Source organism: Mustela nivalis (assembly GCF_964662115.1).
Source record: "Mustela nivalis genome assembly, chromosome: 14".
Classification (NCBI taxonomy): domain Eukaryota; kingdom Metazoa; phylum Chordata; class Mammalia; order Carnivora; family Mustelidae; genus Mustela; species Mustela nivalis.
The window spans coordinates 17,738,059-17,753,733 of record NC_139033.1 but is presented as its reverse complement, the minus strand read 5'-3'; the positions used below and the strand labels follow the sequence as shown (position 1 = coordinate 17,753,733).

The following is a 15,675-nucleotide window of genomic DNA, read 5'->3' as shown; positions in this document are numbered from 1 at the left end:
GAAATCCTGCCGTGTAGAAAAAGGCTGAGGGGCGCACTGGGCGCGGCTGTGGCTCAACCCAGGAATGAAGGCGCCCTAACCTTCTGAGTAAAAAGGCAACACCCTGTGCCCGTGGCCCAGAAGACACAGTCTGTCCTTCGATGCAGGGAAAAAGCGCTGCACGAAGTTCCATCTCTGGTCAGGAAACAAGACCAAGAAAGGAATTCGTCTCGACTTGATGGACTTCGCAGCCAAGACCGTGCTTAACGGTGGACGTCCGGCCGCGTCCCGCTTCCCGTCCGGGCCAGCGCGAGGCCGCCCGCTTGGCCTTGTGCGCGCAGCGCAGCACGTGCCGCACCGGAGAGCTTCCGCGTGGTAAGGAGAGAGACGTGCTTCGCTTTGGAAAGGAAGAAGCGACGCGGTCTTGGCAGAGGATGCGATTGTGTATTTGGAAAGTGCTGAGACAGCTCCAAAACGCTGCTGGGACCCAGAAGTGGATTTGGCAAGGTGACAGCCCAGGAGGTCGACATACGCAGCTCGCTGCTGTTTCTGTGAGCTAGCAGGGAACAATTAGAACAGAAGTTAAAACACAAACGGAAGCGGTAGAATAATAAAAAACGCAGGTAATTCGTTATATTAGCATCAAAACCACAATGTACGAGCAAGACCCGTGTGCTGAAAATCAGAGAGCGCTGCCTAGAAATGAAAGGGCTCTTCAGCAGAGATACACAGAACACGTTCGTGGTTTAGAAAATGTATTATTCTTAAATTCCTGATTTTCCCCCCAAGTAGATCTGTTGATTCAGTGAGAGGCCAGTCAAAATCCCAACGGGCTTTTGCTAGACATTGATGAGCTGATTTTAAAAATGAGGCAGAAATGCAAATGACCTGTGATGGCCAGGGTGGTTTTGAAAAAGACGAACGAAAAGTCAGAAGACTCCCATGGCCTGATTTTGAGACTTCAAGGCCGCGGCTATCAAGACAGTGTTGTTGTTGTGTAAAATGTGGACATTGAAGTCACTGGAACAAACCAGAGGGTCCAGAAGTGCACACAGAGACATGTGGCACATTCCTCGGTAGCAAAGGTGCCAAGGTAGCTGGGAAGAGAAATACAGTGTTTTCTGGAAATGTGGCAGAGAGAGCTAATTATGATGGGGAGAAACCGTCCCTTATCTCACGCGGCACACAAAAATTAATTCCAAACACAGTCACAGTTCTAAATGAAAAAGTTGAAACACTAAAGCTTCTAGAAGAAAATGGAAAAATTTGGCCAGAGAGATGTCTTATAATAGGACACAAAAAGCACAAACAAAAAACCCCCAAAACAAAACAAACAAAAAAAACCCCTGATAATTGGATTTCGTCAAATTTGAAAACTTCTTGGGGCGCCTGGGTGATTCGGGTTAAGCGTCTGCCTTAAGCTCAGGTCATGATCTCAGGGTCCTGGGATCGAGCGCCGCATCGGGCTCCATGCGCACTGGGGAGCCTGCTTCTCCCTCTGCCTCTGCCTCCTTCTCTGCCTACTTGTGATCTCTCTGTCAAATAAATAAAGTCTTTTAAAAAATAAAATAAAATTCTATTAAAGTGAGAGAGAGCATCCCACGTAGGCGTAGCCGTGGAGGTGCTGAACTCAGACGCCTTACAGGGCAGAGCAGGAGGGTGCGTCCCGCGGAAACCGCTGTCAGCTTCTCACGCGGTCAGAGATGCTCCGCGTATAGATCTAACGTCTACGCATGCTCCCAAGAGAAACAAAAGTACGTGTCCCCATCAAGGCTCCAAAAGAACTTTTTATAGACCATGACAACAGGCTCAAAGCGAAACACCCAAGTATCAGCCTGTTGAGGACTGAACACGGAAGGCACCCGGGGGGGCCAGCCTTGCAGATCCGCCGCCTGCCCAGACGGACACGGTCTGTCCGGAGCAAAGACACCAGACGCAAAGGAGCACACGCTAGACGATCTTCACTCTCACAGGGTTCAGGGTGGCGGAAGGCACGTCCGCGGTTGCTTGGGGACAAGGTGGGAAGGAGGACTGTTTGCAACTTGTGGGAGGGCGGAAATCGGTATTTTTCTAAGTCAGAGGGAGGCAGAGACAGGAGTGGACGCGCTGGTCGAAACTCTTGCAGTTGGATGTGCTGATAGTGTAAATTACAGCTCAATAAAATTATGTAGAAAAGTAAAAGTTGGGGCGCCTGGGTGGCTCCGTCGGTGAGGCGTCCGACTCTAGATTTTGGCTCAGGTCATGATCTCAGGGTCGTGGGATGAGCCTTGCATCGGGCTCTGAGTCTGCTTCTCCCTGACCCTTGGCTCCTCCCCCTGCTCACATGTCCTCTCTCTCCAGTAAATAAAATCGTAGAAAAACAGAACAACAAAGTTGGTTGAGAGAGAATGCAAGGAAATACACACATGCACGCACGCTCGCGGTCTCTCTCTCTCTGTCTCCCCCAGCCCCGAGCTCAGGCAGGAGTTCTGGGCTCCGGAACGAAGCTTGGAGGCCTGGCCGCTCCCCGGGCAGGTGCAGGCTCCAGGAGGCCAGAGGCTGCCTGTGCCAAAGGCATCTGTGACCATGCACAGCTGGGACCACCAAGTCCCCGTCCAAGGGGTTCCTTCCTGCCCCGGGCCTGGCCACCCCCAGCCACCCCTGGCACTGCACAGGCAATGGGGGAGCACGGGCAAGGATACATGGGGCTGGGCCTACCTTCCCGGGTCCCCAGGAAGAAAACAATCCAGTGGCAGCTGAGCCCCTGTCCTGACTTCTCGGGGGCCTGACCAGCTGTTGGCCGCATGGGAGACGTCCAGCTCTCTGCCTGGGGTCCCTTATTCCAGGGTCGCCACCCGGGGAAGACGGGCGTGCACCCATGTCCAGGTCCCAGGCCGAGATGCTCACTGGGCGGGAGTGGGTGGGGCGCGGGCCCTAGTTCTTAGAGCCCCCAGTGGGCGCGCGGACAGCAGGTTGCAGAGTCGAGAGGGTTTCCGGACTGGAACCCGCGTAAGGAACACGGGTGCCGGGTGACTAGGGCTGATTAACGATTTACCAACTCGATAGGGACCTGAGAACCTGCTGTGCCCTGGGCAGCGATCTAGAGGCTGGGAAGACAGCAGTGAGCGACACAGTCACGGCCTCCCGGGGCCACACTCGGGAGAAAGAGGGGGTGAAAGCAGGTCAGTCCAGGAAACGCTTCCACAGAGAAGAGCCGTGCGGCTGGACGGAATCACCCAGGGGGTTTGAGCAAACATCAGGGAGGCCCTGGCGGTGCGCCGGCGTGGAACCCGGAGGCACGGAGAAGGCAGGGTGGGGTGGAGGGGGCCGTGGAGGACGGGGCCGCGCGTCCAGGCGCGCGATGGGACGCGGTGCTGGGTGTGCAGCGGGCGCCGGCCGCGGGGCTGGAACTGATCGCGGAGGCGGGTCAGAGGGAACCGGCCAGGAAGCCCTCGGGGCGGCGCAGGTGTCCTGCTCTGAGCCGCCAACTGCCTGCACCTGCGGCCTCGGCGTGGCTCGGGCCGGGCGCAGGTGCGGCCGCTCACGATTGCGGTGACCTCCCGGCCCGGCCCGGCACGGCAGAAGCTCTGGTCCTGGCCGCACCGCGCAGAGAGGGCGGAGGGTCCTGGCTCGCCCCGTGCCTGTAAGTTGGCAGGAACGGAACCCGGCGGGAGGCTGGCGGCTTGGTTTCACGACTGGAATGTCCTCTTGCCCCGGCGGTACGTGAGTGACCCTCCTCCGCCTTGTCCCTGCTGGCAGAGTCGGGGCCGGGGGGAGACGCCAAACCAAAGGAGCCCGGGGAGGAAGGCGGCGTCCGTGGGCGGCAGAGCCCGCTGTCCCTGCCGGAGCCCCGTCTGGGGAGGGGGGGAGGCTCTGGTCCATGGCGGGGGAGCCTAGTCCGTGGGGGGAGCCCACAGTCCTGGAATTGCTGGGGCCAACTGTGCGGGGTGGGGGCGTCCGCGGGGAAGCGGAGGAGCTTATCTGCGGAGGGACCCTGCTGCCTGCGGGGAGACCCTTCCGTCGGAGAAACCTGCTGTCTTGGCATTGGCAGAGCCCTCAGTGCGTGGGGGGAGCCCTCTGTCCGTGGGGGGGGGCGCTTTGTCCGTGGGGACAGACCTCTGAGTGGGGGGAGGTTTGCTGTCTTTGGAATTGGTGGAGCCCTTGGTTCATGGGGGGAGCCCTCAGCCTGTGAGGTAAGCGGGCTGCCCATGGAACTGGGGGTCCCTCTATCCGTGAGGGGAGCTCTCTGTGGGGGAGCTCTGTGTCCGCAGGGAGAGCCTCTGTCTGGGGCGGGGGGGGAGCTTTCTGTCCATGGAATTGGTCGAGCCCTCGGACCTTGAGGGGTGCCCCCAGTCTGCGGGGGGAGCCCACTGTCCGTGCAGGAGCGCACGGTCTAGGGGGGCGCCTTTTGTCTGTGGCAGAGACTTTGGTCTCTGTGGGGGAGGCTTGCCGTCCATGGAACTGGTGGCGTCCGTCTGTCCTTGGGGGGAGCCCTCTGTGGGGGGAAGCCCTCTGTCCATGGAGGGGCGCTTCCAGGTGGGGGAAGCTCGCTGCTCATGGAATGGGTGGAGCCCCAGGCTGTGGGCAGAGCCCTCTGTCCAAGAGGGGGGCGCTTTGTTCGCGGGGACAGACCTAGGAGTCGGGGGAAGCTTGCTGCCCATGGATTTGGTGGAGCCCCAGGCTGTGGGCAGAGCCCTCTGTCCAAGAGGGGGGCGCTTTGTTCGCGGGGACAGACCTCTGAGTGGGGGGAAGTTTGCTGTCTTTGGAACTGGTGGCGTCCCTCTGTCCTTGGGGGAGCCCTCTGTGGGGGGATGGAGCCCTTTGTCTATTGGAGGGGAGGCCTCTGTCGGGGGAGCCTTGTGTCCACTGGGGAGACCTCTGTCTGTGGGGGGAGCTCGCTCTCTGTGGGCGAAGCCTGCTGTCCATGGAGTTGGTGGAACCCCATGTCTGTGGACAGAGCCCTCTCTCGGTGGGGGAGCGATTTGTTCATGGGGAGAGACTTCTGAGTGGGGGGAGCCCTCTGTCTGTGGGGGGGACTGGCTATCCATGGATTCGGTGGGGAGAAATCCTCTTTCCATGGGGGCAGCTCTCTGTGGAGGGAGACATGTCTGCGGGGGGAGCCCTGTGTCCTTGGGGGGTTGTCCCTGAGGGGAGCCCTGTGTCTGTGGGGGAAGTCCTCTGCCTGTGGGGGGAGGCTTCTGTCCATGGGGGGAGCCCTCTGTCCATGGGGTGCCTCTCCTCCGTGGGGGGTTGTCGTCCCTGAGGGAGCCCTCTGTCTGTGGGGGTGCCCTCTGTCCGTCTGTGGGGAAGCCCGTTGTCCTGGAACTGAGGGCCGTAGTGTTGGGGCGCCCATGGTCTGTGGAACTGCGGGACTAGGGGCCACCCTATGCAAAGGGCTGGGAGCGTGGCAGCTGGGGTGGCAGGAGGTGGGGTCCCAGGGGCGACCAGGTTATGGTAAATGGGTCTGAGGTGTCAGAAATGGCTCTGTGAGTCCCTGAGTGCTGGGGAGCCTGGGACATGCCCCAGTGGTCGGCGGGGCCAGGCGGCAGCGTGCGGCGGTGGGGTTGTCCTTGACCGGAGCAGCGCATGCGCCCCCAGGAGCCAGGCCTAACAATCCGAAGGCCCGTCCTGAGGGAAGCAGACGGGTTGAACGACAGGGAGAAGCAAAGGCTCCGGCCCACCATAAAATGGCAGAAAGGGGCCCGTCGGGTCTCTGGTCTCAGCTGTGGCCACACCTGAAGTCTGGGACCCCGAAGAAAATGTCCCCCACCCAGTTGGGTCCCACCGAGCCTGCGGGAGCGGGGGCTGCAGCGGCAGCGGTTTATGCCCTGGAAGGCGGGTTCCCGTGGACCAGACTCCTCGCTGAGGGGCCTCTGGGGACGGGGGACTGCAGGTGTGGACGCCCGCCCCTGGGGACAGCGTGGCCCTCCCGCTGTGTCCCCGGGGGTGACTGGAGGGCCCGTGCAGAATGAAGCGTGGTCTTGCAGGGACAGACGGGCTCTGACAGACACGGGGCTGAGCACCCGGTCGCCCAAGGAAACCTCTCCAAAGGGGGGGGCAGATGTAGGACGAAGCAGTGTCTCCCCACAGACGGCGCTGCGTGCGGCCCCCTTGCCGCCTGCCCCGGGGCGGGATGGCCGCCAGGATCTGGATCTCACCGGGCGGGCCGACGCGGGCTGTGGGACGTGGGGCTGTTCTCCAGCTCCAGCAGCCGCAGGCCTGTGGAAGGTCAAGCGTGGCCAGGGCCTGGGGCAGGGCAGCGCAGAACGTCGGAGCCTGGGCTCGTGCTGCCTGTGCTCGCACCTTCCCGACCCCTAACACGCGCCGGGCGTCCCTGGTACCTGCGGGCTGGAGACTGTTTCAGGCCTGGGTCGAGCGGGGAAGCTGACGGGTTTGGGGGGCTGACCCGGCAGAGGTTTTCCGACGAGGGGTGCCCGCGCCAGACGAGGCGGGGAGCTCTGTGGAGGGAGGCTTGTGTCCGGGGTGGGGGTGGTGGCAAGGACACGGTGGGAAATACATCCCGGGTAAGAGTCTGTCCTGGGAACCCGGGTTACACCGGCGAGGCACTGGGAGGTCGCGTTTGAGAGCCACGCGGAGGCTCAGAGGTGACCCGTCGGCTTCAAGAATGATGGGCGACTTTATGCACCCAATGTTGCCCCTTGGAAAAACCGGCCTGGTACTGGCTTCTGGAACTCCCAGGGAGGCCTGACCAGGTGAGTAAGGAAGGTCACTGCCTGGCAGGCGCAGGAACCTCAGGACATGTAGGGGACCTCGGAAAAGGAAGGAATCCGTGGGAGTGCGACGGCACGGATCTGTGGGCTCGGCTGTGACAGCAGGAAGGGCGGTGAGGGCTTCGGAGGCTCCAGCAGATTCAGAAGATCCCGAGGGACAGTCGCGGTCTTGCTGCGCTTACAGAAGGACGCAGCTTTGTCTTGCCTTTGCGAGCAATGAGGTGGATTTCAGAGCGGGCGTGGGGCACAACCAGTGTCGCTAACACGCCTTCCGGGGTGTCTGACCCCAGCTCCCCCGTCCTTGAATGAGTCTCCACGTGCCTGTCAAACTGGGCTGGGTCCCCACTTCTGCCTTCCTGGTGCCCCTTTCTATGGACCACTGTGTGCTGTGGGCCCCCGTGGAGAGCCCACGTGCGGACCAACTCCTGAAAACGAGACCGCGGTCTAAGTGGACGGACGGGTCAGGAGGTGTGGCTGGGGCTGCTACGACACCGCCCGGGAGGGCCAGATCACAGCTGTACGGTGGGGCCTCAGCTCAGTGGGTCCGGTGCCGACCCCCACCCCTCCCAGCGGGAAGGTGCCGGAGCAGCCGTCCAGGTCGGCACAGCAGTACGGCCCCTGCTGGAGGAAGTGGTGAACTGCGGACGCCCCCTCCAGGTGCGGTGCGAGCACCCCACTTCCACGCAGGCTCCTAGGCCTCGGGCGGGGCTGAGGAAGGGGCCTCTTGCCAGGCCCCCCAGGGCGGCGTTCGCTGTGCTGCCGGGGCTGGGGGCTGCCCGCAGGCTCCGCGCGGAGGAAGGGCGTCGCAGACCCCGTGGGCCAGCAGGGTGCCGGGGGCAGCGGGCAGGGGCGCGGGCAGCACTCACCCCGTCCCCGTGCCCCTGCCGCCTTCTCCCCTCTGGCCCGGGATCTCCCCACCGTCACAACGAACCCTGCATCGGGCCCTGCTCCGCCCCGGCCGCGACTCTCCCGCAGAACTCCGGGCCAGCGGCTCTGGGCGGCTTTGTCTGTTGGAACCCAAGGGTCTTCTCAGTCGCTCGTCTGCCTCCTAACGGGAAAGTGAGAGCGCGGTGTGGGGGGCAGGAGGGGCCGAGAGCCCTTTTGTTTTTAGGACGGGCCGGACACGGCCGGGTCTGTCGGCTGCTGGGAATGAGCAAGGAAAGGCTGGCGCAGGCCCGGGAGCGACGCAATCGCTTGGGTGTCTTGGGCACACGTGGGCGGGAGCGGGGGCGGTGGGGGCTTGGCAGCGAAGTTCCAGAAGCCTCATCCAGAGCGGAACAGGTGCGTTGTCCTTCGGCCGCTAGGCTGCTGCTCTGCTGGGAGCCGAGCGCAGGGGTGGAGCGGACAGAGCCCCCGGACAGCACGGGGTCTGGAAGGGAGCAGGAGGGACGCAGGAGGGACCTCGAGAGGCGGGGCACCCATGGGGACTCGCAGCCTGCGGTGCAGCACTCGGGGCCTGTGATGGCGGCCACAGCAACCGGGAAGCAGGGCTGCGGGGCGCAGGGGACAGACCAGTGGGAAAATGCTGGCCCGCGCCGGTGGTGTCGCCAGGTGTGGCAGCAAACGCCAGCGCGGGCCAGGAGCAAGCCGGGAGCCGCAGCCACCGCCGGCCGAGCCCAGGGGCAGGAAATGCTTCGGAGAGGACGGGCTGCGGAGGGTGCGTGGGACCCAGCCAGACGCAGGTGCGGCCCAGACAGCGGCGCCACCCACAGGCAGGAATCGTCCTGGGAGCCCGGCGTGTTCAAGGCATAGGAACTCAGGAAGGGGCTGTGACGACCGTGACCTCGGAGGGTACGGGGAGAGGTTCCGGTGAGGAGGATGGGTCCGAAAAGCTGCGTCGAGACGACCTTCTGATTCTGAGAGGGGAGGGCGGCCCAGCTGTGTGCAGGGGCAGGTGGGGGGCGCTGCAGCCTCGGGGGAACCCCAGCAGAGGGGGCTCCTCTCCCCACAGAGCCAGGGGGCCCTTCGCGGTCGCAACCACTTGGAAGTTTGACGGTTTCTCTAGCCGTGGGCCGGGCGCCCCGGGGACTGTTGGGATGATTCACACCCAGAGCCCGCCCAGCCCCTGCATTCTTGCATCTGAACAATGACACCAATTACGGGAACTTGAGTCAAACCTCGAAATATATGAAAATAAGCGGCAGCTTTGTGCCACGGCCTCAGGCCACCTCTGTGGCAAACAGATGACAGGACACAGGGTCGGGCCCCGGTCTCAGAGCCGGACGCTGAGGGGGGAGGGGAGGGGAGCGCCTATGTCGGGCCCCGACCCCAGCCTCACCGCGAGGCACGTCGCCAGAGCCCCTGCCGCACCCTGGGGTTACCTCTGGGACTCCTGAGGGTCAGGCGAGGGCTGGGAAGGGGTGACCTGTGGGGGGGCTGGTGCCGATGCTTCTCACTGGCGGAGGCAGCGGGGCCACAGGCTGTTCCCATGCCGTAGCCCAGAGCGTGGCGGCCCCCGTGTGCGGCCTGTGCGGACGGACAGCGGTGCTGCACCCTGGGGCTCCTGGCTGCGGCCCCGCGACGCCCCTGCTGGGAGCTGTTCCCTGCCCCCCGTCCCCACAGCCACCCTAGCACTCGCACGGGATCCGGGCTCTACCTGTCTGGGCGGCGCGTCCCTCCCGGTTCCAGGATGTGTGGACGGCTGGGTGTTCCTTTCCAGGGGGTGAGGCAGACGCCCAAACCTGGACCCCAGGCCCATCCGCCAGAACCGAGACCCCCCCCCCCACCGGCCACCATAGCCTCTCATCAACCAGACTCGGGACGCCTTCTCAGCCGGCCTTTGCCCAGAGTCCCAGGAAAATCCGGTGGCACGCGTCTGAGGGACGGTCTGGCCAGTGTCTCCCCACACAGTCCTGCCCCGCGCGTGTGGCCCGGTGCGGAGCCCGGTGCGGAGCTCGCTGTGCGTGGGAAGCCGACAGCAGGCGCCGGACAGAGCGACACCAGGAAGCCCGCCTCCAGCGCCAGCAGCAAGCCGCCCCGTGCCTGTCGGCTGAGACTAGTCTGAGGTTTTCTCTCCCTCGCAGCCGAGTCTTTGAGTGACGGTCTTGTGACTGTTTCCGCTTTTCCAGACCCCATCTGCCCATCCTTCCATGGTTTTAAAGACCATTAAAACCTAAGAACGGCACTTTGAGGCCTTAAAAGTTCCCACTAGCCCTACCGATCTACACGTGAACACCAGAGCTCGTCTTCCACGGCTGCAGGGTAGAGCTCCTCGCACGCCTTCACAGCGGGTCAGCTTCTAGCAACTTCCATCATGGCATCCGGTCTCTGGCACTCTCCTGAAACCTCCTGTTTCCTGTGTCTTCTCTTGTTTGCAGACCAAGCAGGTCAAGGAACCAGGGCTAGGGACTAACAGCCGAGGACACTGTTAACGGTTAGGAGCCTGAAGAACTAAGAGGAGAATAAAAAGGGTTTTCATTCCTGTGAGGCTCAGCCCAGAAAGTCTCTATTGGGACCACGTGCAGCGGTGCGGAGGGCGGGGCTGAGGCAGGAGCCCTGGGGGCCAGGCCCTACCGCGGCCGGCAGTGCCGAAGGGATTCTCCAAGTACTTTGACTCCAAGTACAGTTGCCACTGACAGCAAGCCAGCTCTTTGCCAAATTTCCTGAAATTTCCCACAAGCACGTCCATGTGAATAATTACAATTGTCAACCTCCCGCCATCGCCCGCCCTGCCGCCGCTCTCCGTCCGGTCCCACGAGCCCTGCGGCCGGCGGCTCTGGACCTCGAAGTGCAAAAGGGGGTGGCGACTGAGCATTTCTAAGTGGGACTGCAGCCTCCGGACAGAGTGCGCTCTCCAGCATTTAGAAGAATACATGGCATGCAAAGAAAATGTATGTTTTCAGTAAAAACAAACCACAGTTAGTGAATAATGTGAGAATCCAATTTTTATTTTGTAACAAGGAGAAGGATGTCCCCATCACAAACAGAACAGTAATGTTATCAGAGGCTACTGGCCTCTTCTGTGATAAGAGTCTTAAAATGTTTTCTTGGACAGAAATTTTAAAAACTTTTCAACCCCCATACCATCTAGCCCCCCAAAAATAAAAAATTAGCCTACTTCTGCAGTCTCCTACCATTCTCGTACCTTGGACAGGTTATTCAATGGCAGCTTTTTATCTTTAAAATAGACCAGACACCCAAGTAAAAGCCGACCTTACAGCTGCAGTGAGCTCCCCACTTCATGCCTCTCTCCTTTAAATTAAAAATATTTCAAAAAGATGATGAATTAATGTACGTTTACAAAGCAGGATGTGCTCACTCCTGAAAGTACTTTCAAGTAAATTCTCACTTTTCAAATAGTTTAAGAAATTCTGTTTATAATGCGAAGCACCTTATCCACATTTTCTTCAAAACAAGAAATTCTCACAACGTATTTGAGAAGCAAACAAGATAAAATATAAAATTTTAATTTTTACCTACAAGCCAGTCACAGCAGCAATGCTACCAACGAGACACCAAATCTCCTAATTCCCTTCCCAGTATTCATCTATAAAGGTAACAGCTAAAAAAACCCACCCCCACCCACCCACCCCGCAGGAAGCTACAAGGTCAAACAGAAGGCGTGGCGGCCCGTCCTCGTCTTCCGAGGGTCAGAGGTAGTAGAGGCGGTTGGACAGGGACAGGTTGGGCTCCCTGTGAATGCTCTGGCCCACCAGGAAGGCCAGCTTGTGGGCGTACTGGCAAGGAGCGGGAACGCGGATGACGCCCTTGAGTGGAAGAAACACGGGGCTGTTACTCCCGACCTGCTCCCTGCAGCACCCGGCCCAGTATTAACTAGAAAAGCCTCTGAAAACAGAGCGACTCCTGTCTGGAAAATCAGAGCTCACGGATGTGCGTACACGTGCCCAGGGAGACCCACTTACTGGCCAGTTGTAGTAGACGTGACACAGCTTGTACGTGAGCCTCTGTATGTGGTCTGGCTTCAGGCCGCTGCTGTCGTAGATGACATTATAGTGCGTGGGCGAAACACTGCCGCTTCTCACCGCCTGGCTCACGATAAAAAAATCATACCTGGAATTACAAGAGAAAAGCCCCACGGAAGGGAGGTTTATGGGTCTGAAAGCTGAAGTTACCGTGGGTCCCGTTTCCTCCAGAGAAAAGATCCCGTATTCTAAGGGATGCTGACCTCGTCAGGATGAAACGTGCTTCCTTCAGGTCCATAACACTTGCTCTCATGGACCGTTCTGGAACACTTACCTGTGACCGAGGCTTCAGAAACCACTATTAGATTTCAAATACGTGTCACTGGTGCCGCGGGGCGTTCACCACGTGCGCCGGCCGCGGGCCACAGCGGCGTCGGGGAGGGCGGCGGCAGCGGGGCACGGAGAGCAGCTCTCCACTCAGGCGCTGCGGTTCCCAAAATACGATTTTACCACAGGACCTTTCCCCCTCTCGCTGTTCCGTGGTTATGCAACGAAAACATCCTTCATTTTAATCATTAAGGACGCAAAGCAGACTCTGGAAGGACCGGAGAAGCTGCAGGGCCGGCAGCAGCAGCAGCGCAGGGCCCAGACGCCACGGCAGACCGCAGGGGTGCGCACAGAGCACAGGACACCCGCTCCCCCTTTCTGGGTAGCAAGAGCACAGGTCAGAGAGCCGGTCGTCCGCCCTCGTCAAGCCACAAGGGAATTACCTGTGCAGCTTGCTAGGTCCGCTGAAGCTACACACATCAGAGCACCGCGAGCCGACGCACACACGACCACGTGCCCTAAGCCGCAGAGAAACCCCAGCGGAGCTCGAGTCAGAGCCTTAGTCCCGACCCGGGTGCCTGAGCGCCCAGAGTGCGGGCCGCAGCTGGGACAGGCGGCGCCCGCGATGGGGCTTCTCCAGGCATGTGCAGAGCCTCCGTTGCTAAGTTCTAAAAAGCATCTGGTAAGAAGTCATGAGATGTTCTCATACTTCAAAATTCAACTTGGATTTTAGCCAGTCTGCCTCCATCAGCTGTCTCCAGGTCAGGGCTGGCCCTGAGCCGCGGGCAGCAGAGCAGGACGCGTGTCAGCAGGGGGCACGGGGGTGGGGGGGGCGCTCGGACCGGTTAGAAGGTCCTGCAGGAAAGGAGCTCGCTGCGTTACTGTCTCAGCCACCGTCTCCCTCAGCTGACTTCCCCACAAGCAGAACCCTCTGCAGCACCGCCACGACTGACCCGTGCCTGAGACAGGAGTCCAAGTAACACATCTCAACACGGAAATGTCCCCTCCCCGTCGCGAACACAACTGATTAAAGGTAACTAAAAATCTGTATTATTGTTGCTCTACGTGAAGTTAGTGTAGTGAAGCCTCATTTACCCGAGGTCCGTACAGGAAGGACGTTCCACATTAGCAGCTCTGCCCCGAGGCCAGCACTTCAGCCCGATGAAAGCTCCTTCCCCAAACCCCGCCACAGTGGGGAAGAGGAACGGCCCTCCCAGCGCGCTCTCCTGGACCGGCCAGAGAGCCACCACCCAGCACGATTTACTGCACCCTAGGCCTCGCCTCCTAAAAGCGTTTCCGAGGATCCAGCAAGCCTGAGCCCCGACCGCTGCACCCTTGGGTGCCCACAGCACTGCCCTGTGGCCCCCTTGTGGCCGTGGATGTCCCAGCCAGCTGGCTTTCCTAAGACAAAGTGCAGCTCCAAGTTACACAGAAAGTTTTGTTTCCTCAGAAGCCACTTTTCTTATCTGCAGTCGTGTTTCAGCTGCCACTTTCTGACCTCTGGATGACAGCAAGCTGTTACAGATCTAAAACTTTTTACTAGGGGCCAGGAATCTGAGCACAAGGTCACAAGTGAATAAAATACAAAATAATCCACGGCAGCAGAGCTCACCCTCTGCATGTATGATTACTGCCGCAGAGGATAACCCTCTTCCCCCAAAGGACAACTGGATGGAAACCCGTTAACCATTTCAGATACAAACGAATCACAGGCTTTAGTAATATTATGAGATCAAACTAATTGAAGACTTTAGTATTTATCAGAAATAGAAGAAAAAGAAAATGTGCTGAAGTCGATAAAGAAGAAAACAATCGTGTAACCACACAGAACTTACCATTCTGGTCTGGTAACTTCTACGTCAATAACCGTCCCGGGAAGCGGGTTCTGAAGTCTTCCTCCAGACTGAGCAAAAAATCTGGCATTCACTCGTTTCTTCACCACAATGACCGTTAGTCTTGGGCTGAAAGATGATGATGGCGAATGGAATGACTGTGTCTGTCCTGCCTGCAGGCAGCCGACCATCCAGACATCCCCCTTCCCAACCACATTTAAATGGAAACATCTCTCCCTCTCAAGGCAGAGTATCAGTCCAAGCTGTGAACGGCCCTAGACAGGGACCAGGAGGCGGGGGGCGGGGGGCGGGGGAGACACAGGACAGCAGGTGAGGCAGGGGCGTGCGCACAGCCGGCCTGGCACACAGAAGTGGCACATTCAGCATGCTTCCCAGCACACAGCCTGGAACGCTCTTCAGGGACATTTTCTGCTGGAGCGCGAGCATCTGGAGCCTAGAGCGGCTGTGAGGGAAGCTCGCTTGAGCAATGTCAAAGTCTGACCCAGCACTACCGTTCCGTGAGCTATTGGGGCTCCCTCTGTCTCCCTCGGTCTCCCTCCTGGGGCCCAATCACCTCTCGGCTCAGCACATGCTGGCAGAGGACGCGCCCTTTGCATCCGTGCCACACCCCGCTGCCCGATGCCAATCTCCAGTTGGTTTCCCTACGCCCAGATCTCTCCCCGCGAGCCTCAGCACTGCACCTGAAGCCATCTACTGGCCCTAACATGCCTCCTTGGCTCTCCGGAGGCCAGCCCTTCAAGTGGCAGCACCTGTGGGTTGGAATGTGGTTCACACCTTTTCTACCAGCTCTGAAAAGTCCATTCACAGCCAGTGCTTGAAGTCACAGCCATGCTGGAGTACAGGGAAGGGCGCACGGAAGGCACTCGGGAACCGTGCTGGTGTGTATTAGACATTTGAAAGAGACCATTACCCGTGCCTCCATTTTTCCTGTACCCTTTTTCCAACAAGAATGTTAGTTCTTAGCAGAAATACTCTTGATTCCAAACTGTGGGACACAGAGAGCGTTACGTATAGTGGGATCTGGAAGGTCTGGCTTGGGAAGGTTGTTTACGGTATGCTGTCTGGACAAATGGTCAAAAAGACCCTGAAGTGGGAGCTTCTGTTTGACAAGCAAGCTCCTTCACAATAATCTGGGCTCCTTCACAATAATCCAATAAGCAAATCCCGAAGGGACAGGGGGTGAGTTTATATAAGCAGAAGGCACTTGTAGAAGTATCACCATCTACCCCATGAGGGCTAGTGCTGCCCAGTTCCTGTGGCTTCGGACGTAGCAAAGCCAGGCCCAGGAGCCCGAGGCCAAAGTAGATCTGAGTCCTCTGATGTCACAAGAAACAACTGAGCAAATGTCAGGACAGAAAGGTCATCTGTATCCTCTGACATTTCGGTTTGTTCTTATATCAAATATCTGAAGTCAGGGTATCAGAATGGGTAAAAAAACAAAGCCCATCAATATGCTGTCTATAAGAAACTCATTTTAGACCCAAAGACACCTCCAGATTTAAAGTGAGGGAGTGGAAAACAATTTACCACACTAGCGGCATCAAAAGAAACCTGGGATGGCCATCCTTATATTGGATAAATTAGATGTTAAGCCAAAGGCTATAATAAAAGATGAGGTAGGACACTGTATCATACTCAAAGGGTCTATCCAACAAGATCACCTAACAATTGTAAATATCTATGTACCTAATGTGGGAGCAGCCAACTATATAAATCAATCAATGACAAAGTCAAAGAAACATGTCGACAATAATACAATAATAGTAGGGGACTTAACCCCCCCTCACTGAAATGGACAGATCATCCAAGCAAAAGATCAACAAGGAAATAAAGGCCTTAAATGACACATTGGACCAGATGGACATCACAGATATATTCAGAACATTCCATCCCAAAGCAACAGAATATACATTCTTCTCTAGTGCATATGGAACATTCTCCAGA

General features: G+C 58.7%; 1 protein-coding gene across 3 annotated transcripts in view; it reads right to left on the bottom strand.

Moving 5' to 3' along the window:
- Window positions 1-10,565: 10,565 nt before the first annotated feature.
- PIWIL1 (piwi like RNA-mediated gene silencing 1) overlaps window positions 10,566-15,675 on the bottom strand; it is a 35,735-nt gene continuing 30,625 nt past the window's right edge. For all 3 annotated transcript variants that reach the window (XM_082699812.1, XM_082699813.1, XM_082699811.1), the window contains exons 19-21: window positions 13,714-13,839; window positions 11,552-11,699; window positions 10,566-11,395 (exon numbers count right to left, since the gene is read on the bottom strand). In XM_082699812.1, coding sequence (XP_082555938.1) covers window positions 11,279-11,395; window positions 11,552-11,699; window positions 13,714-13,839 — 391 coding nt within the window. In that variant the 3' untranslated portion in view covers window positions 10,566-11,278. The remainder of the gene's footprint in view (window positions 11,396-11,551; window positions 11,700-13,713; window positions 13,840-15,675) is intronic.